The following is a 22,436-nucleotide window of genomic DNA, read 5'->3' as shown; positions in this document are numbered from 1 at the left end:
CACCTGTTAAATCCACCTCAATCAGTATAAATGAAGGGAGGAGACCGGTTAAAGGATTTTTAAGCCTTGAGACATGGATTGTGTGTGGGCCATTCAGAGGGTGAATGGGCAAGACAAACTATTGAGGAAAAGGGGATATCAAGTCAGTTGTACAACTGAAATATGTCTTCCGCATTTAACGCAACCCCTTTAGGTGCCTTTGCACAGGGTGTGTCAAGAACTCCAACGCTGCTGGTTTTTTCAAACGCAACAGTTTCCGGTGTGTATCAAGAATGGCCCACCACCCAAAGGACAGTCAGCCAACATGACACAACTGTGAGAAGCATTGGAGTCAACATGGGCCAGCACCCCTGTGGAACGCTTTCGACACCTTGTAGAGTCCATGCTCCAACAAATTGAGGCTGTTCTTAGGGCGAAAGGGGGTGCAATGCAATATTAAGGTGTTCCTAATGTTTTGTACAATTAGTGTATAATGTAGCTTGTAGTTGTTCAATTGGAGTGCATTTCGCATGTGGATTTGTGTAAACTCTGCTTCTATTATGCTGTCTGTTTATCATTGTCTGTATACTGTTTACTGTGGCAGTACTATTTCACCAAGCCAAATGTATTTGGAGAATAAAGGTGATTCTGATCGATGATATCTATGGATGTTTTGTGTGCAAAGGGTGCAAACTCAAGGAGTAGGCTATTTCAAGAACAAAAATGTACCTTTTTAATGAATGGTAAATGTAATAGACAAATATTCATAGGTTTCACACAAAATGCTGATGTTAGGTCAAACAAAAAGCTACACATTTAATTTGGGTGTCAAGCCAAGGAAGTCCATTACAATAAATGACAAAACATGTACACAATTCCTTGTTATTGCTGCAACAAATACTTTCATAAGATGAAATCAAGCCGATACCGATGATATAGTATTACATAGATAAGCACTGAGGGGAGGACAGCTCATAATAATGGCTGGAACAGAGCAAATGGAATAGCGTCAAACACGTGGAAACCCTATATTTTATACCATTCCACCGATTCTGCTACAGACATTACCATGAGCCCGTCTTCCCCAATTAAGGTGCCACCAACCTCCTGTGATATAGATACATTAATATCAAACAACGCATTAGCCTTAAAGGGATAGTTCACCCAAATTGGTTTCCTTACCCTGTAAGCAGTCTATGGACAAGGTATGACCGTTTCCACATGCTAACGTTTTAGTGTTTTTGTGGCGCAAATCCCATTCAAGTCATGTAACCGATATTAGCATTTTTCACGCATCATGTCCAAATCATCCGAAAGTATCTGAAATGGATTGTGATCCTCAGTCACAAATAAATCGGTCCCATGACTTGAATGGGATTTGTGCCACAAATGCTAAAACGTTAGCATGTGAAAACAGTGCCATAGAAACTAAACCAAAACATGGATTGCTGTCATACCTTGTCCATAGACTACTTACAGGGTAAGGAAACCAATGTAATTTTGTAATTTGGGTGAACTAACCCTTTAATCAAACAAAATAGAGTTTTTACTAATAGAAGATAGTGACTAAATTGTTGTGACATTCGATAAATTAGCTGGGACTGTTGCTTCTGCCTTAAAATCCACTCAATCTACAAACTTTTCTACCATGTTCTGCATGTTTATTCATGCATACCCTAAGTTTATTCTACCCAGTCGTCATCTGAGGTTCCTAATGGTATATAGAGTACAATGTGCTCTAAAACTAGGCTCTAACCTCACATTTTCCCCACACAGGTCTCTCAACTTTTTCAACTGTGGTGGTGTATTGTCATTTTCTCTCACACCAGAAAACGACAAAAATAAATTCACAATGAACGGAGGAGTTTTTACTCTGTAAGTGCTCTTCACGTTCTCTCAAGATTCCCATTTGATTGAAGCATTTACCACAGTCATTGAACCGGTTGTTTCTCTGCCGGTTGTTTCTCTGCCGTGTGTTTCATAGTGTGGCTAGCCAAGTACGCCTTCTGAGTGAAGGATTTGTCACAAACATTGCACTTATATCTTTTCTCCCCCGTGTGTGTCCTCATATGAATTTTCAGGTCTGCATTCAAAGAGAAACATTTACCACATTCTTCGCACCTGCATGGTTTCTCCCCTGTGTGTCTTATCATATGGGTGGTCAGATTTCCCTTCAGACCAAAGCATTTGCCACATTCAGGGCAGGGATATGGTTTCTCCCCTGTATGGGTCCTCATATGTTCTGCCAGTTTTTCCTTCCGACTGAAGCTTTTCCCGCAATCATTGCACTGATAGGGTTTCTCTCCTGTGTGAATTTCCTGGTGGCGACTTAGATGAGTCGTTGACGAGAAACATTTTCCACATGAAGTGCACTTAAATGGCCTCTCCCCTGTGTGAGTCTTCTCATGGTCTTCCAGGGATTTTCTCACAGTGAAGCCTTTACCACAGTGTTTGCAGTGAAATGGCTTCTCCCCTGTATGGATCCTCATATGCACTTTCAGGTTGGAACTACAAGTGAAGACCTTAGCACAGGCGTGGCAGAAATGCTTCACGCCCATGTGGGTTTGCAAATGCTTCACCATACTATCTGTGGACCTAAAATCTTTCCCACAAACCCCACAAAGATGGTATTTATCCTTTAAATGAATTTTTTGCACATGACTAACTAGATAAGTCATGAAAACAAAAGACTTCCCACACATCTTGCAACAATGAGGAGCAGTATGGTTTTTATTGGCTGATGTTACCTTGGGTAACTTGATGATTTTCCTGCCTCCAGCACTGGTAAGATAACTTTTTCCTTTCTTGTGGGGTAACTTTTTAGTTTTCCTGCCTTCTGCACTGGCAGGAGAGCTTTGTTCTTTCTTGACCCGTGCTCTCAATGTCCGAACTAACCCTAGTGCTGACCGTAGTCCTCCACTCTCCTCTCCTCTTATACATGGTGACTTTGAAGTTCTCCTGCCTACTGTACTGGTATTGGGGCTTTGCACTGTCTTGAGGGGTGACTTGGTAGTCTTCCTGCCTCCATCACTGGTATTGGGGCTTTGCACGGTCTTGAGGGGTAACTTGGCAGTCTTCCTGCCTACTGCACTGGTATCAGGGCTTTGCACTGTCTTGAGGGGTAACGTGGTAGTCTTCCTGCCTACTGCACTGGTATCAGGGCTTTGCACTGTCTTGAGGGGTAATTTGGTAGTCTTCCTGCCTACTGCACTGGTATCAGGGCTTTGCACTGTCTTTAGGGGCAACTTGGTAGTCTTCCTGCCTACTACACTGGTATCGGGGCTTTGCACTGTCTTGAGGGGTAACTTGGTAGTCTTCCTGCCTACTACATTGGTATCTGAACTTTGCACTGTCTTCAGGGGCAACTTGGTAGTCTTCTTGCCTCCATCACTGGTATCTGGGCTTTGCACTATCTTAAGGGGTAACTTGGTAGTCTTCCTGCTTACTGCACTGGAATGGGAGCTTTGTACTTTCTTGTGGGGTAATTTTTTGGTTCTCCGGCCTCCAACACTTGCTTGCATACTGGTTGTACGTATTAACCCCAACGCTGACAGTAGTCCCCCACTCGCCACTACATCAACACTTCCACTGGTGTTGTTCTGAGCTGCAGGGGATCCTGGATTTTCTACAGAGGGGGACTGGAAGTCACCGGTTGTTAATGATGCCCCATTTCTCTCCCCCTCCGGTTCAGTGTCCATCTCTTCAGTTGTGTTGGTGGTCGGTGAGGGCTGGGGTGGGTCCTGATCATAGTCACTTTCCACACAGGGAGGAGTAAATATGAACTCTATGTCGGGCTCCAGTCCTTGATACTGCTGCTCCTCCTGACTGGTCCTGACCTCCTCTTCCCCTTCAATGTTTGTGGGATCTGGCTCCTCCTGGCCTAGACTGGAGCTCCACTCCTGCTCACAGTGCTGCTTCTCAGGGGGAACCTCCTCTGGGACAGGGAGAATAAGCTGCTGGGCATCTGGGGGGGTAAATTATATGAACATTCAGTTTGTGGCAGAAATACATTTTTGTTTATATATTTCATTATATTTGTTTACAGTTGTTGGCAACAATTGTATTTGCAACAACTCTAGCCATGCCATTGATCTAGTAACGTTAGTGATAAAGAAATTAAAAGCCCGCACACGTAATAGTTAGCTAGCTAGTCGCTCCCCAGTGCTTTACCGCACCCAAAAACACTGAGGAGCTACTACCGGGTGCGGGACTTTCAATTATTTATCTATATAATTGTTTAGCGCAGCAACGTTACTCGAGTTTAGGATGTGCACATCACCCTCCTGTTTTTTTATAGTCTAGTTAGCAGTTAGCAGTGGCCACTACAAACCTGATTTATGTAACTTTAAATCGGGTTTCAAAGCCAAATCCAGAAGCCTCTGTAGACGTTCGATCTCCTCCTTTGAACTGGAGATTTCTTCCTGGAACTCGGTTATTGTTTTTTCCACTGCCTCAAATATGTCAACAGTTGCCTCCGTCAAGCGCTGTGAGAGAAACACATTCAACAGCTGTAGTTTGGACATTTTGAGGGAAATTAAAGTGAATACGTTTATGCTATTCTGCTCACTCCGTAGCTCTGCTCAAACAAAGATGGCGGAAGTGAAACCACAAGGGCGGCGGGAGTGACGAACCAAAGATTGAAACTCTGTGGACGACCTACTCTGCATTTAGTCACGTGGTATACAAAGAGTGACGATCTTGCGGTACCGAAACCCTACCAACAGAGGGCATTAAGCGCAAGAGCAGATGAATGCTGGTCATTTTTTCTCAGAAAACAAAAAATGTATAGACACAGGCCTCATTCGAAGTAGGTTTCCATCCAGTGGTGTTTCCACCAAACGGATTTAGTGCGGATAAAAATCAGTGCGTGATGACATAGTTCACAGAAAAAGTAATATTTCGTTTAACTTTTCATGTACCAAGTACAAATCTAAAGTTAATGTGTTTCCATCGCATTTCCTGTAGTTCTGTCACAAAAACTGTTGTGTTAAATAGCAAAGTGCCTACTCTGGTTTTAGAACGTGCGATCTAGCCAACAACAGATACAGTGCAGGTAGGCTAGTCTGTGGGGTCAATTTCACGCCATATGTATTGAAATTAAAATAAAATAAATCGTGAACATGAAAAAAAAAGTTAAGAATGTAAACATATTTTCGATGACGGGTGTATTAATGGATATTGAAATCAAAAACCAAACAATTGAAAGCAAAATGTATAGAATTCTAAACAAAAATAAGTAGGCAAAAGTAGGCAAAACCCCAAAACTTGTAATCAACAAATTTTAAAGCGAGAGCAAAACTATGACAAATTAATAAAAAAAATATTTGAACATGATAAGACATGCTTTCTTTCTTTTGCCGTCACTACTACGCGCCAAATCTTCCCCCCTGTGCCCGCATGTTCTGAACATGGGGGAAGATTTGGCGCGTAGTAGTGACGTCAGATCGTCTACTTAAGTAGGCAAAAGAAAAAAAAACATGTCTATCATGTTCATTGATTGGGTTAAGACGAACCGTCACTCCAAAACTAGCGGACCAATGGAGACTCATTGTCTACGCTTCCCTCTAAACCCGCCTTTCACGGAAAAAATGATGCCAATACCTGGCAGTGAAAGCAAAGAAACAGACATCGAAAGCAAAGATACGAGTAGCGTAACCCAAACGTAGTACATGCATTCAAGAGCCTAGGCAAAATGTATTCAATAAGATTGATTGCTGGGAAAGTTTAACCGAAAACGATTTTTGCATTAGTTTTCAAATATATTTTTTCATAATTTGTCAGAGTTTTGTGCTCGCTTTTAAAATGATTTGCTTACTAGTTTTGGGGTTTTGCTTTGATGTCTTATTTTTGTTTACAATTCTATACATTTTGCTTTCAATTGTTTAGTTTTTGATTTCAACATCCATTATTTCACCCGTCCTCGAATATATTGTAATGACCTGATGTAATGTTTGATGTTTGCAACTTGGCATCTAACACAAAACACGCCACTGTACAAACCATTCATGAGGCAAACAAAGTTGTTCGTAAACTGAAATCACAACAAGTGACTTTAAAGTTTCAGCATGTTGGAAAAGATGACTCTTTGAAACTAGTTGTCTTCAGTGATGCTTCGCTAGGGAACCTTACAGATGGAGGCACACAAGGTGGACATCTAATCGTGTTAATGGATGAAGGAGGAAGATTCTCACCTATCTGTTGGCAGTCAAAAAGGATCAGAAGGGTTGTCCGAAGCACACTTGCTGGAGAAACCCTTGCTCTTGCGGATGGAATTGACAATGCGATCTTTCTTGCAACTCTGTTCTCAGAGCTTACCACTGGTGAGACAAAGCGGCACATTCTACCTGTAGTTTGTTAGTTGATGCTGTGAAGTCAACCAAGTCTGTCACAGAGAAAAGACTTCGTCTTGAGATTAGCAGCATCAAGGAACTTATTCAAGCACAGAGAATCCAGCGGATTCTGTGGGCGACCACAAAGGAACAGCTTGCTGACTGTCTGACTAAAAAAGGAGCATCCAGTCTTGTGCTCCTACAGGCTCTCAGTAATGGAAAGTGGCAGCTTTAGTAATACAAATAAAAACTGTCACACAACCCATTTGTAATGGGGATCTTGAATAATACTTGGACATTTAATTATGTTGTTGATGTTTTATTTGTCTTTAAAGAAAAGGGGGAGATTGTTAAGTTCATGTTTTAAGTATCCCTATACTTCTGTTATTACGGGGCTATCACTCAGTCAAGAGTGCGCCTGCGCAGGGAGTCAGTTGGTTGATGGACCTAGCCTTGAGTGTAATGGCTACCTTGTAGTGTGTTCATACAGATAGTAAACTTTGTTAAACTGGAACCTTGTCGTTGTGTCATTTCGAGTTAACAAAGTCATACGGCTGAAGCTCCTCCAACCAGCGTGCCACCTGCCCCTCTGGCTCTCTGAAAGACATGAGCCACTGGAGAGCAGAGTGGTCAGTCCTTACAGTAAAGGGCAGGCCACCCAGGTAGTACTTGAAGTGTTTGACGGAAGCCACAACAGCCAAGAGCTCCCGCCGGGTGACACAGTAGCGGCGCTCATGTTTGTCAAATGTTTTGCTGAAGTACGCCACCACTCTCTCCCCCTCTGGCCCCACCTGGGCTAGCACCCCACCCATGCCCACATTGCTCGCGTCTGTGTCCAGGATAAAGGGCAAGCTGAGGTCAGGGGGGGCGAGCACGGGGGCCTCGATTAGTGCACGTTTGAGGGTGTTGAACGCCTCCTCACACTCCACTGTCCAAGTGAAAGCCTTGTCCTTCGGCAGCAGGCGGTTCAGGGGAGCAGCAACGCTTGAGAAGCCCCGTACAAACCTCCTGTAATACGAGGCCAGGCCCAGGAAGCTCTTCCGCTGACGCTGTTCGGTGCGGGTGGGCCAGTCTCTGACAGCCCCTACCTTGTCCTCCATGGTGCTGATCCCCTCCTTCCCCACTCGGTGACCTAAGAAGGACACCTCTCTCCTCATGAAGTGGCACTTCTTGGGGTGGAGCTTCAGACCTGCGGCAGCCACCCTCTTCAGCACACGCCGTAGCGCCCCCCAGGGCTGACTGGAGGGAGCTGCCATGGGCCAGGATGTCATCGAGGTATACCAGACACTGCTATCGGGGGATGCCATCCAGCACCCTGTCCATCAAATGCTCAAAAGTAGCTGGAGCGTTGCACAGGCCAAAGCACAGGACCTTGAACTGCCAGTGTCCTCTGTTAGTGGAGAACGCAGTTTTGGCTCTGGCCTCTGGGGAAAGGGGCACCTGCCAGTAGCCACTGCGGAGGTCTAGTGAGGAGAACCAGGAGGACCCCCTAACCAGGTCCAGCGACTTATCGATACGTGGTATGGGGTATGAGTCCTTCCTGGTTACCTCATTCAGCCGCCTGTAGTCCGCACAGAACCTCAGCTTGCCCCCTTCTTCGGAACCATGACGACTGGTGCCGCCCAGGGGCTGTCTGAGGGCTCGATCAAGTCTGCCCGTTGCATCTCCAACACAGCCTTGTCTGCCGCCTCCTGGCGTGCCAGCGGGATACGGCGGGGACGCATCTTGATGGGCCGAGCATCACCTGTGTCGATCTCATGCTGCACCAGATCAGTCTGACCCACCTCTTCCTCACTCAGCGCAAAGCTGTCTCTGAAATCAAACAGCAACTGCCACAACCGTTCCTGCTGCTCGGGGTCAAGACCAACACAGTTCCTCCCCCATATCTCCCTCACTGCAGACAGTGTCCTCTCCCATCTGGGGTAGCTGGGCGCGGACCGGGCTCACAGAGGGCTGTGTCGTGGAGGTAGCTGGGGGGAATGTAAAACACTGCCGTAGGTGACAGGGGGGCTGGGGAAAAGTCACACAGAGATGTGGGGGAGGGGGGGCAGCCATGAGTCTCTGCTGCTTTAACTGTTGGAGTAAAGGGTTTGTTGAGTTGAGTGAATGTGACATTAGGGGGGGGGGGCATGGTGACTTCTGGCCCTCCCTGGAAGCTCAGTGTGCCCCTATTTAGGTCTAACTGGCAGCCTGTGCTCCTAAGAAAGTCCAACCCCAGGATACAAGGGTCCTGCACAGCCGCCACCACAGACCTGCCCCCTACTGTCAAGAGTCATTATTCCCTTCCCTTTCATGGGTGCCAGCTCACCTGTGACTGTGCGGAGCTGCACAGTTGTAGGCTCACACTGAGTCCAACCTGGCACAATATCTAGCCTCACCAGGGTTACCGTGGACCCAGTGTCCACCAGGGCGGAGCAGGGTACCCCCTCCACAGTGACATGACAAAAGTCCCCAACACAGGTCCGGCCCACCACAACAACAGGCTCCATCCGCTTGCCCTCGTCTACTTCTGGGGGAAGTGGAGTCTTGCTTCCCCGTCTGTGCCGGTGGGCTCCTCCTGGAGAAGATGGTGGTTGGGATAGAAAACCAGGGGTCCGCACTACCCGGTCTATGCGGACCCCGAGCCGTTTCCCTGAGCTCTGGGGGACATGGGGCAATCCCGGCGCAGATGGCCTGGCTGGCCACAACCCCAGCAGACCTTGGGACCAGGGCGTGTGTTTCGTGCCGCCTGTAGCGACACAGCACAAATGAGTTCTGTCATTTCAGCCACCCATGCAGGCTTTTCCAGCTCCGGGCTGCTCTGCCCCCCAGCTCGCACAGAGGGTCTGTCTCCCTGCACCCCCACCAAAGCCCCAGCCCACACCAGCTCCCTCTCCAAAGCCATCTCCAAGGCTATCTGCAATGACTCAGGATGAGCCAGCTGGGTCTGTATGCGCAGCTCCGTAGGAGAGAGCGCCTGTATGAACTGGTCCCGTGCTAGCTCGCTCTGCACGGAGGGGGGCATGTGAGCATATGCCCGCCGAGAGAGGCTTTCAATGTCATTAGTTAGCAACCGTAGAGGCTCTCCAGGCTGCCTGCGTCTATTACTCAGTTCGGAGCGCAGTAGCCCGGGCTGTGCACACTGTCCATAGCGCCTCCTCAGTGCTCCCACTAAAGCACCATAATCACGTCTGTCCTCGGGGCTAATCAATATCAAACAGGCCAGAGCATCATCAGTGAGACATAAAGCCAACTGCAGTGCCCTATCTTAATTCGACCACCCCCTAAAATGAGCTAACAGTTCAAACTGAGCATGAAAAGCTTCCCAATCCGCCTTACCGGAATACTTCGGGGTCTTAACAGATACGGACGCAGCCGGGAACTGGGCGCCGCCATGTTTGTTTACATCCTGAGCCCCAGATTCCTCGCCCCGCCGCGTCGACGTCACCCCTTCGGTCCGCCCACCAGAATCCGCGCGAAGCACTCATGCCCGCTTCAGCAACCATCACTCTAACGTCCTCCCTCAAGCGGCCTCTGGGCTCCCATGCCCTGGCGATCTCCTCAGCCAGATCCTCCGATGTCCATGCACAAGCACCTCCTTGGCCATAATCGTCCCCTACCTCCACCTTCACTTTCGGATTCCCTCGAAGCATTTTCAACCCCGTTCTCACCTACGGTAGCTAGCCACAGAAGTCAGCTAGCTAGCTGGCTAACTTTTATCAACGTTTTTACTTCTGACACCAATGTAATGACCTGACTAGATCATAAAGGAACAATTGCCCAGACAGAGGATTGAGTTTACGAATTGACGGTTTATTAACCCAACTTTACACAGGCTACTGTTTGGCCGTAGCCCACGCCAAATAAATGAAAGATAACCACAAGCCAACCACGACCTTCTCTTGTGAAGGCCAGACATAAGAGAGAGAACAAAGGCTAAACCTGGTCTTAATTTCCAATGCTCCATCCCCCTGCCCAACCCCCCTCCACGCCACTCCGCCAACCGCCAGGATGCCCGGCATCAGAACATTCCAGGCATTCCCGTGATTGGCAGATAGCAGGTTGATTGGCATGTCGGACCCCGCGAACACTGGGTACTGGTAAATACAACACAACCACCTGCTAGCCTAACACATAACACACAGCTGTCTGTGCGGGTCGCTACAATATGTTTACATTCTGAACTTTATTTTTCATGTAAACGAATTATTTTATTTTGAATTCAATACATGAATGACATTTACAGGAGATTATTATGGATAAGACCGAGAATATTTTATTTGTCAAGCATCGATCATCATGCCACCTGGAAAATACCCTCGATATTTATTGGAAAGTAGCATCAAACTCATCACCTTGCACTTTCACCACCCTGTGACGTTCATCATAATTGATTTAATCTGTAGCCTTGTCAATAAACTGCATACCCACCCGATTAGCCACCAATCACCCCATTAAAAGGTGGAAAAATCATATCAATCACACCATTCATATGGTGAATGTGGTATCCCACACGCCACGTGTGGTACGCGTGTGCACCTTTCCCGACGAGTCGTAATGGGAGGACCACACAACATGTTATGTGTGACTTCAAGTTTACTTCGATATGGTTATTATATCAATATTTGCACATAAAAGCGTTCCCAGCGCCATTTCTCCCTTAATAATTTGACCGACACAAAAATATACCACCATGTCAAACGAACTAATTATCTATCGTACCGAAACTTCCTGTTTCCATCACAGCTGTCGTTTTCATAAAAATAAAAAAAATACAGTATGACTTTACTCATAAAAACTGGATGGAAACGTGGTTAGGGACTATTTAGAACACGTAAGGACAATGCTGTATGGTTATGTCTTGAAGGGGTATAGTCTGTCAGAATTGACTTTTTGTAACAGGTTAGGAGAGTTAACATAGCAGGTTAGGATAATTAGGTTAAGGTTAGGAAAAGAGTTAATGTTGGCAAAAAGACCAAGATTTAACACCACATTTATATGGGGTTTGACCATCCTGGCCAAGTGGGTTGTTTATGTTTTAAGTTTAGGGGTGTGTCTTGGGGTAAAGTGGGATGTAAAAGCTTCTGTTTGGGCTTTTGTCAGTGCTCAAATATGGTTGTCTCACTTCCATTAGACTACAGATGAAGTTGTTTATCATGATGTGAAATAGCCCAGAGGTTGAATTTGGATATTGAGGACTTTATAACTCATCCTGATCCTCATACTCAATGTAGTTTGCAAAAGTTCAATCATTAAGCTGTTCTGAATACTCACTAACTTAATACATTATGCAATATATAATTCAGTTTCCTATTCTATGTGCTTAGTGGGAATGTATGTTAGCGGTTACACATGTTATCATCATATCTCTTTTCTATTAGCCGTAGGAAATGTCATACACCTACTTACCTTATAGCCTACAGTATGAGCATGGCACAATAATTTACATTAACCACACTCGCTGTTTAACATATCTGCTTACTCTTACAATTATAACCTTTCTCTCTCTCTCAACCAATGGGAGTAACTCTTGCAATGTATGTGTCAAACTTACCCAAATTCTCTTAATTGCAATCACATCATCTGGCTCCGAGGATCTTCCCTCAAGAGACAAGGCCATTTCCCAAACTATTTAATAAAATGTCATATTGCATTCAGTTTCAGTTTATCGTGTACTAGATTTAAATGCCTTAAGTAGCCTAAGCATACACACTACAGCCAAAACATGTTTTTAAAATGATTTCAATTCAATATCTATTTTATTATAACATTTGCTAAGCTGCATGGCGGCAAAAGACAAAGGAGAGCGCTTATTTTTTTAACTTTTATTTTCCATTTTCTCACAGCAGAGATATTACAGACAAAGTAAAACTATACCTCAATAACAACACCGTTACATGAACATCCTAAAACATGACAGCACAGATTTTCCATATATTCTCAGCTTGGTAGACAAAAAACAATGAATTCAAAAATAAATCATCACAGAATGTGGAAGGGTGTAGGACTGTGTCTATCCTACAGTAACAGCAGTTCAGTGGTCACTATATGCATTTATATAGATTTACAGCATCTTAACCTTCTAATAATTTTTTTAACTATAACTGATATGGTCTTGTCTCACCTAGTTACCTTAAGACAGGGTTTCTCAAAGTCAGTCCTGGGTTCCCCCTGGGTGAACTTTTTTATTTTCTTCCTCCTAGCACTAGATAGCGGATTCAAATAACCAACACCCCATAAAACTTTGATTACTTCAAATCAGTTGTGTAGTGCTGAGCAAAAAACAGAAATGTGCACCCGGGGAGGCCTAGGACCTACTTTGGGAAACCTTGCCTTAAGATGAACGCAATAAATGTAAGTCACTCTGGATAAGATTGAAATGTATCACACTACATGGTTCTGTGTACATTACATGTCTTCTGTCACTGAATGATCACTGCAGGAGATTTCATTGTTCTCCCAAAGATGAATCAGTTAAACTTTTTGAGGGGTTAGGGGCTAATTAGAATCTCCATTCTGGAAGTGACCCTCTTAAGTTCAGCAACATGTGACATTGGAAGGAACGCAAAGTGAGTGGCTAGGGGTGCAGTGTTGGTTTGGAATTGTGGGCACTGTTTGTGCATGTTCTTCATGTGCTTTTTCAGGGTCCCCACATGACTAAAGCTTCTGTTGCACTGGCTGCACTGAAACAGTTTCCAGTTCTTTCCAATGTAATCCGTTGGTGGAGACTTCGTTTACTTGCTGAGACAAAGGATTTCTCACAAAAATGGCACTTATATGGTCTCTCCCCCGTGTGGTTCCTCATATGCACGGTCAGGCTGCTCGAGTGTTTGAAGCATTTGCCACATTCTTCGCACCGATACGGTTTCTCCGCTGTATGAGTCCTCATATGCTCTTTCAGGTTTTGCTGCTGCCTGAAGCCTTTGCCACATTTTTGGCACCAATATGGTCTCTCTCCTGTGTGGACACGCATATGCGTTCTCAGTTTAGCATTACAATGGAAACATTTGCCACAAATATGACAAAAAGGTTTTTCTGCAATGTGAGATTGTTGGTGTTCTATCATACATTGAGAAGAGTTCATGTTTTTTCCACACACACCACACATATGTTTTGCATCATTTGCATGTACTGTTTGCACATGATTAATTAAAGCCACCAAAAATTTAAAAGACTTCCCACACACTTTGCAACAACAAGGAGCAGCATTGCCATGACTGGCTGATTTCTGATTGGGCATCACATCGGTTTTCCAGCCCTCTGCAGAGGTATTGGAATTTTGTCTCTCATTTGTCTGCACTCTCTTTGATTTGAGTAGCTTTAACACTGGTAGTAGCTTTAACACTGGCATCCCCCCATTAACATTTTCACTGACTTCACATTGAGCTCCATTTACTACAGGGAAGGGCGGAGAGTAACTGTTTGATTCCGTTCCTCTGTAAACCTCGCCATCAGGTTCAGTTTCCATCTCTGTAGTTGTGCTAATGCATACTAAGTCCCTCTCTCTGGTCTGCGTTGTTAGGGTTTGGGAAAGATGTGAGGGCTGAGGGGGGTCCTGATCACAGTCATTTTTCACACAGGAAGGAGTGAATATGAACTCTTTGATATCAGACTCCAGCCCCTGAAGCTGCTCTTCCTCCTGTTCCTCTTTAATCTGTGTGTGCTCTGGGTCCTCCTGTTCCTCTTTAATCTGTGTGGGGTCTGAGTCCTCCTGCCCCAGACCTGGGCTCCACTCCTGCTCACAGTGCTGCTGCTCAGGGACAACCTCCTCAGGGACTGGGACAGTGAGCTGCTGGGGTTCTGGAGTGATGGAGAAGGTAACATAAGGGAAATAGGCCAACATAAGATGTACAATACTTTGATACTGTTAATCTTATAGTCTGATACTAAGACTTACGGGTGATTCCTCACGAAACTAGAACAAAACCATGATTTTGGGGATTTTCACAAAATGTAATCCATAGAAGGTTCCTTTTGGAAGAAGGATTCTTGAAATATATCTTAAAGCATGATTAAGAAATAATGATTTGAAGTTGGAATATTGTGACAATTTGTCCTTACCCAGGCCTCTTATGACATAATGTTTCATCTGTAGGTGCTACAAAGCAAAAGTGTCATTTGAAGAATTACTGCTTGCTCTGTAATATGAGTACTATTTGATGTATTCTTTTATGTTCAACAATATATTGAAACATTTGCCATATAAAATATGGTATATTTTCAATATTCATGTTTATATTTGTCAGTATTCATAAATTTAAGCAAATCGTTAGAAATGTAAATACTACTCATATTATACAGAGCAAGCGGTAAAGTTAAATATGACACGTATGTTTACTCTGTAGCACCTACAAATGAAACAGTCTTAAAAGGAGACCTGGGTTAGTCCAAAATGTCACAAAAAGCCTAGTCCACCTTCAATTAATCATTTCTGAATTAGAAAAACGTTATTGTCGACGCAATGTGGAAATTTGTCTTTGGCTTCACCCCATCAAAACAGATATTAATACACCATCATGAGCATATCATTCTCAAAATCAATTTGTACTTTGTAAACCATACAAAGTGCTACAGTGCCATTATAAAGTCATATATGTTGAGTCATTGGTCTAAATCTGGTCTATTTCAAATCTTCTCTCATTGATTGAGACAGGTGGGCCACCCTAGCCTTTGATCATGATTAATTTCCATTACATGACACTAGAGTCATTGGACGAAGGCGTCTTCTATAGGGGGGAGTTTTGTTATGCTCCACAACGCTCAATCTGAACATTAAACACACGTCGCTTGCGTAAGGTATTGGAAGTAGAAGGATTTTATCTTTCATATCAGCGAGAAATCATTGGGAAAAAAACAAAAGGTTAAATTAATACACACCTTGATAGGGTTAGTCTTCCCACATGGCCATATCTCCATGTTACAGAGCTTGTTTACGGAAAACAGACAGAAGACAAGAGGCGAACCACCCGTGTAAATGAGCTATCTAGCATGCTCTGAACAACTGTGTGTAAGCGTAACTCGGGAAGTGCAGGCCCCCATAGCTGTACGGATCTTTAACTGCTACAGTAAGTCTACCTTTCTTATTTGAAGGATTCTTTCTCGCTGATGAAAGATAAGGGCCATGTGTTTCAAAAGCCGTTTCACAAGCGATGATTGACGTTTCGAAACGTTATAACAGCGTTGGGATTGAAGTTCACAAGGCAGTCGTGGGAGAAGCAAATGTCTGAGAACTGCAGAGAGAAGGCAGAATGCCTCCTAGAGTTTGAGAGCTAGGTCCACCCCAAAGTACCACATGTCATGACACTCAACTGTCTCGATCAATGAGTAAAACATCGTATACATCGTGCAATCGTGCAACGTATACATCGTATACATCGTGCAACGATGTATACATCGTTGGATTACTAATTGAGTGTATGTAATCTTCTGACCCACTGGAAATGTGATGAAAGAAATAAAAGCTGAAATAAATTACTCTACTATTATTCTGACATTTCACATTCTTAAAATAAAGTGGTGATCCTAACTGACCTAGGACAGGGAATTTTTATTAGGATTAAATGTCAGAAATTGTGAAAAACTGTGTTTAAATGAATTTGGTTAAGGTGTATGTAAACTTCCGACTTCAGCTGTATATGCAGTCACTTTAACCATATCTACATGTACATACTACCTCAATCAGCCTGACTAACCGGTGTCTGTATGTAGCCTCGCTACTTTTATAGCCTCGCTACTGTATATAGCCTCACTACTCTTATTTTTCACTGTCTTTTTACTGTTGTTCACCTAATATCTTTTTTTGCACTATTGGTTAGAGCCTGTAAGTAAGCAGAGTAGGCCTACCGACGCAGAAAAATGTAAGATGAACTGCTGGCTACACTTCTTCCATGGCTTAACCCAATGAGAGAAGGTCACAAGTGCTTCCCTAAAAGCTGTCTGGGTTTAAACATCTATTGTACAGAAAGTAAATATCTTAATGAATTGATAATGACACAATAACATTACTTGCCACGCAAAATCAGCCTTTGAATGTCAAAGAAATAAAACAATGATATCCCCATATGCATCGGAGTCATGTCTTTCCCGGGTATTTTACAGCTTGTTTCTAGCATAAAAGCATTAAAGCATTGCGCACCAAAGCGCTGTTATAGATCACTTTGTATAATCAGATCCATTTTATGTTCTTCAAAATGTTAAGCTAACAAGGGGTAGGCCTGTGATTTTGGGGGCATTTTCTTTAATAAAAAAGGTAGGCCTGTGGCATACCCTCTCATACCCCTCAATTAGAGTCTTGGCTTTAACAGCCCTTCACTGACATGGAGGTAGGCTATTTAAAGAGTGCATGGTGGGTGGAAGAATTGACTGACAAATCAATGATATAGCAGCCTGTAGCCCAATTTCATCCGTCAAAAAGGTAGGCCTACCTTATGTCTTAAATTGGAAGAAATAAGCTCCAACATAAAGCCCTCTTGTTCAGTCTAATTAAAATGAAGACTAGGCATAATTCATTTCAACACTTTCAGCACCACGAGCTGTCCTTGCTGCTTCAAGTTTCAGCACCACAATGTAAGTTACTAGCATGGCCTATTGTGAAGTCAAAATAAATTATAGTAGTAGCAAGCTATCAAAGTTGACCTCTGTTCCTCCTCATCTTCACGCTCTCCTTCTCAAACTGAACAGAATATAGGCTATAGTCTAGTCCACGAGCAAGAAAATTATAAAAAATAGATTTACGTTAGAAACCTTTGACTCGCCTCCTTATCTGCCACCTACGCAGCACAGTCAATGGTTAAGCAGCGACACAGTCAATGGTGAGGGGCAGCATCGATGTACAAAACATTTAGGGCACCTTCCTAATATTGGGTTGCACCTCCCCTTTAGCCATCATAACAGTCTCAATTCGTCGGTGCATGGACTCTACAAGGTGTCAAAAAAGTTCCACAGGGATGCTAGCTCATGTTGACTCCAATGCCTCCCACAGTTGTGTGAGGTTGGCTGGATGTGTTTTGGGTGGTGGACCATTCTTGATACACTGGAAACTGTCGAGCGTGAAAAACCCAGGAGCGTTACAGTTCTTGACACAAACCAGTACGCCTGGCAGTTACTACCATACACGTTCATTGTTGCATTTCTTTTTACATACACTTAAATATTTTGTCTTGACCATTCACCAATTGTCTCAAGGCTTAAACATCCTTATTTAACCGGTCTCCTCCCCTTCATCTACACTGACTGAAGTGGATTTAACAAATGACATAAATAAATTATCAGAGCTTTCACCTGGTCAGTCTATGTCACGGAAAGACATGAAAGACTACCCTTAATGTGTCCTTAATGTTTTGTACACTCGGCGTATAGGTTAATTAAGCAAATAATTCTGAAACACTGATAAATATCGACATTTCATTATTACAAATGACATGACCCTCCCCTGGACTAGATTTAAACTCGACCCTCCCCAGTCAGTCAGTCTGTTAGCTACAAACCTGTTTTATGTAATCTTATCTCTGGTTTGTAAACCGAATCCAGTAGTCTTTGTAGTCGTTTGCTCTCCTCATTTGAGCGGGACATTTCTTCCTCGTACACTGTTATCATTTTCTCAACTGCCCCAAATATCTCCACAGCCACCGCTGTTAATTTCTGAGTAAGAAACGCATTCAACACCTGTAGTTTGGACATTTTCAGTAGCGTAAAAGACGAGCAGACGACCTCAGATAAGTGTTTCGTCAGCAACACAAAAAATACCTCCGGGTCACGGAATTTCGCACATTTTCTCAATTAAAGCCTCCTCACGTAATAGTCGGAAAGGCTCCATTCTTCTTCTTCGGTTATGTTTATCGGCGGTTGGCAGCCAACGTTATGGTGCATTACCGCCACCTACTGTACTGGAGTGTGGGCCAGAGACGGGGAGAAACGAAATCTTACCTACCAGCCCGTTGCACTTAAAAATATAACTAAATATTTGAGACTATATCTAATGACATTCTCCTTAATATACTCTTTAAACTAATTTCCTATATCCCCTTCTCCCTCATGCTAGACCTCAACCTCTCTCTTTCCCTCTGATACTGCCCACTGTGGCAATACATGCTCCATGGTCTCTGTTTCCTGGCAATAATCACACTTTCCTGTTGGATGCGTTACAATCACATTTAAATTCTTATTCAACCGGCTGTGTCCCACCCTTAATCTTGTAAAAAATTGCCTCCTCTCTTAGGTCCCGTCCTGCCATCCTCCCCTCCCTGACTTTCCTTTGTACTTGAAATAGATGTCTGCCCTTAGTATCTCTATTCCACTGCTCCTGCCATCTCTGCACCATCACTGTCCATATCAGGCTTTTTGCCTCTGCCTTGCTCATTGAAACTACAACATCAACATCCCCACTACTAAGTGCTTGTTTAGCCAGTACATCAACTGCCTTGTTCCCCTCCACCCCCACATCGGCTGGGACCCAAGTAAATCCTACCTGTATACCCATCTGTCTAATCCTGCCATGGGTTTGTAACACCTCATAAAGCAGGTCTTGTCTGCTACGTGAGCTAAAGGACTGGAGACTCATCAACACTGCACATGAATCAGAGCAAATAGCTACTACTAACGACTTACTCCACCCACTGCAAGGCCAACAGTATGACCAGCTAGTCTCTCCAACACTTCTAGATCAACTACTGGAGGCGGGAGTAGCCGTGGTGAATTTACAGGAATAGCTACCATTGGACTAAACTTCCTTCCATACAGTGCCATCTCCTTCGCCTGGGTATTACCCACCCACCCAAAGCTTGTATTCTGTCTTTCCTCATGTTCCCAGCATGCCTGTAAAATCCCTTTCGCAGGATGAGACACCCTATGTCCCTGTACGTTGACCCAATATTTCTATGCCAGCTGCTGTCTCCTAATCTGCAATGGCATATCCACCATCTCCACCTGTAGTGCAGCCACTGGGGAGGCCCGAAACTCCCCACTACATATTCTGAGTTCTTGCCCCTGTATTACATCCTAGCCTTTCTAAGGAGGTCTGATCTGCTGAACCATACCCTATACTGCCATAGTCTATTACAGATCAGAACAATGCAACATACATGGTCATCAATGAGGAACGCCCAGCACCCCCACTCCTTCCCCGTCAGACAGCGCATCACATTTAGCACCTTCTTACACATTACCACCACTCTCTCAATGTGTTCTGCCCAGGTCAGTTTAGTGTCAAAGTATATCCCAAGGAACCTGAAGCCCACCACCCTCTCCAAGTTGCTCCCATATAACCTCAACCATACCTCATCTCCCATCTTCCTCCTGGTAAAGAAAGAACACTCTCAGAGTTTTCTCTACAGAGAACCTGAATCCCCACACTTCTTCAGGCTAGGCTCCTATTTTCTCCACTTCCTGTCTGACTGATGTGCCCAAAGTAAACTGCCTGTTACTCAGGCCCAGAAGCCAGGATATGCATATAATTGGTAGCATTGGATAGAAAACACTATGAAGTTTGTAGAAATGCATGAGACTATAACAACTGATATGCTAGGAGAAAATTCAAAGAATAAACAACTGTCTTTTTTTGGGGGGGGAGATCCCATGCTCTTCCCTTAGAACGTATAGGGTCAATGTTAAATCCGGCTCCCAGATTGCAATTCCAATGGCTTCCACTAGATATCAACAGTCTTTGTTCAAGGTTTCAGGCTTGTTTCCTTCCCAAACAAGGAAGAGTTTTGAGTTTTGGCACCGGGAGTAATAGCTGGAAATCAGTCTGTGTGCATGAGATGAAGAGGATGTGCGCCTGATAATTTTACTTTTCTATTGAACATACTTCTTTCCGTATAAAATATTATAGTTTAATTACATTCTAGCGTACCTGAGGATTAAATAGAAATGTAATTTGACTTGTTTTAAAAAGCTTTTTAAATTTTGAATCTACATAACATGTCACATTTATTTTTATTTATTTTTATTTCACCTTTATTTAACCAGGTAGGCTAGTTGAGAACAAGTTCTCATTTGCAACTGCGACCTGGCCAAGATAAAGCATAGCAGTGTGAACAGACAACACAGAGTTACACATGGAGTAAACAATAAACAAGTCAATAACATGGTAGAAAAAAAAAAGAGAATCTATATACAATGTGTGCAAAAGGCATGAGGTAGGCAATAAATCGAATAATTACAATTTAGCAGATTAACACTGGAGTGATAAATCATCAGATGATCATGTGCAAGAAGAGATACTGGTGTGCAAAAGAGCAGAAAAGTAAATAAATAAAAGCAGTATGGGGGGTGAGGTAGGTAAATTGGGTGGGTAGTTTACAGATGGGCTATGTACAGCTGCAGCGGTCGGTTAGCTGCTCGGATAGCAGATTTTTAAAGTTGTTGAGGGAGATAAAAGTCTCCAACTTCAGAGATTTTTGCAATTCGTTCCAGTCGCAGGCAGCAGAGAACTGGAAGGAAAGGCGTCCAAATGAGGTTGTGGCTTTAGGGATGATCAGTGAGATACACCTGCTGGAGCGCGTGTTGCGGGTGGGTGTAGCCATCGTGACCAGTGAACTGAGATAAGGCGGCACTTTACCTAGCATAGCCTTGTAGATGACCTGGAGCCAGTGGGTCTGACGACGAACATGTAGCGAGGGCCAGCCGACTAGGGCATACAGGTCGCAGTGGTGGGTCGTATAAGGTGCTTTAGTAACAAAACGAATGGCACTGTGATAAACTGCATCCAGTTTGCTGAGTAGAGTATTGGAAGCTATTTTGTAGATGACATCGCCGAAGTCGAGGATCGGTAGGATAGTCAGTTTTACTAGGGTAAGTTTGGCGGCGTGAGTGAAGGAGGCTTTGTTGCGGAATAGAAAGCCGATTCTTGCTTTGATTTTGGATTGGAGATGTTTGATATGAGTCTGGAAGGAGAGTTTGCACTCTAGCCAGACACCTAGGTACTTATAGATGTCCACATATTCTAGGTCGGAACCGTCCAGGGTGGTGATGCTAGTCGGGCGTGCGGGTGCAGGCAGCGAACGGTTGAAAAGCATGCATTTGGTTTTACTAGCGTTTAAGAGCAGTTGGAGGCCACGGAAGGAGTGTTGTATGGCATTGAAGCTCGTTTGGAGGTTAGATAGTACAGTGTCCAAGGAAGGGCCGGAAGTATATAGAATGGTGTCGTCTGCGTAGAGGTGGATCAGGGAATCGCCCGCAGCAAGAGCAACATCATTGATGTATACAGAGAAAAGAGTCGGCCCGAGAATTGAACCCTGTGGTACCCCCATAGAGACTGCCAGAGGACCGGACAACATGCCCTCCGATTTGACACACTGAACTCTGTCTGCAAAGTAGTTGGTGAACCAGGCAAGGCAGTCATTAGAAAAACCGAGGCTACTGAGTCTGCCGATAAGAATATGGTGACTGACAGAGTCGAAAGCCTTGGCCAGGTCGATGAAGACGGCTGCACAGTAATGTCTTTTATCGATGGCGGTTATGATATCGTTTAGTACCTTGAGCGTGGCTGAGGTGCACCCATGACCGGCTCGGAAACCGGATTGCACAGCGGAGAAGGTACGGTGGGATTCGAGATGGTCAGTGATCTGTTTGTTGACTTGGCTTTCGAAGACCTTAGATAGGCAGGGCAGGATGGATATAGGTCTGTAACAGTTTGGGTCCAGGGTGTCTCCCCCTTTGAAGAGGGGGATGACCGCGGCAGCTTTCCAATCCTTGGGGATCTCAGATGATACGAAGGAGAGGTTGAACAGGCTGGTGATAGGGGGTGCGACAATGGCGGCGGACAGTTTCAGAAATAGGGGGTCCAGATTGTCAAGCCCAGCTGATTTGTATGGGTCCAGGTTTTCCAGCTCTTTCAGAACATCTGCTATCTGGATTTGGGTAAAGGAGAAACTGGGGAGGCTTGGGCGAGTAGCAGCGGAGGGGGCGGGGCTGTTGGCCAAGGTTGGAGTCGCCAGGAGGAAGGCATGGCCATTTCCTGTTGCTGAGGGAATATTGTTGTGTTGTGTGATACTGCTGCCAGATAAAATTTGTTGTTACACAAGTGCATGCCAAATGACAAGTTATTCTTTCCCATACCGGGAGTTGAACCCATGACACCTGTGTGTACACCAGAAATCGTTACCGATAGACCATATGGGAAAACATTTACTTTAAAAAATCATCACAGAC

At 44.3% G+C, this 22,436-nt stretch overlaps 2 protein-coding genes across 2 annotated transcripts; both read right to left on the bottom strand.

The window, feature by feature from the left end:
* Nucleotides 1-688: 688 nt before the first annotated feature.
* On the bottom strand, nt 689-4,607 carry LOC139554282 (uncharacterized). Its single transcript, XM_071367054.1, has 2 exons — nt 4,310-4,607; nt 689-3,943 (listed from the first exon to the last, which is right to left on the bottom strand). Exons 1-2 carry the CDS (start codon nt 4,500-4,502, stop codon nt 1,911-1,913), a joined length of 2,226 nt encoding a protein of 741 aa, XP_071223155.1. The 5' UTR covers nt 4,503-4,607; the 3' UTR covers nt 689-1,910.
* A 7,490-nt stretch (nt 4,608-12,097) lies between these two features.
* Nucleotides 12,098-18,075, bottom strand: LOC139554291 (zinc finger protein 892-like). Its single transcript, XM_071367064.1, has 2 exons — nt 17,774-18,075; nt 12,098-14,087 (listed from the first exon to the last, which is right to left on the bottom strand). The coding sequence occupies exons 1-2, from the start codon at nt 17,964-17,966 to the stop codon at nt 12,928-12,930; spliced, it is 1,353 nt and encodes a 450-aa protein (XP_071223165.1). The 5' UTR covers nt 17,967-18,075; the 3' UTR covers nt 12,098-12,927.
* Between the last annotated feature and the right edge of the window lie 4,361 nt (nt 18,076-22,436).

This window comes from Salvelinus alpinus, chromosome 2 (assembly GCF_045679555.1).
Source record: "Salvelinus alpinus chromosome 2, SLU_Salpinus.1, whole genome shotgun sequence".
NCBI classification, from domain to species: domain Eukaryota; kingdom Metazoa; phylum Chordata; class Actinopteri; order Salmoniformes; family Salmonidae; genus Salvelinus; species Salvelinus alpinus.
This window is presented reverse-complemented; position numbering and strand designations above follow the sequence as displayed.

Coding starts and splice junctions, on each gene's coding strand:
- LOC139554282 (XM_071367054.1), bottom strand. CDS start 4,502: ATGTCCAAACTACAGCTGTTGAATGTGTTTCTCTCACAGCGCTTGACG. Junction 3,944..4,309: donor TTTAAAGTTACATAAATCAG/GTTTGTAGTGGC, acceptor TTACCCCCCCAG/ATGCCCAGCAGCTTATTCTC.
- LOC139554291 (XM_071367064.1), bottom strand. CDS start 17,966: ATGTCCAAACTACAGGTGTTGAATGCGTTTCTTACTCAGAAATTAACA. Junction 14,088..17,773: donor GATAAGATTACATAAAACAG/GTTTGTAGCTAA, acceptor CCATCACTCCAG/AACCCCAGCAGCTCACTGTC.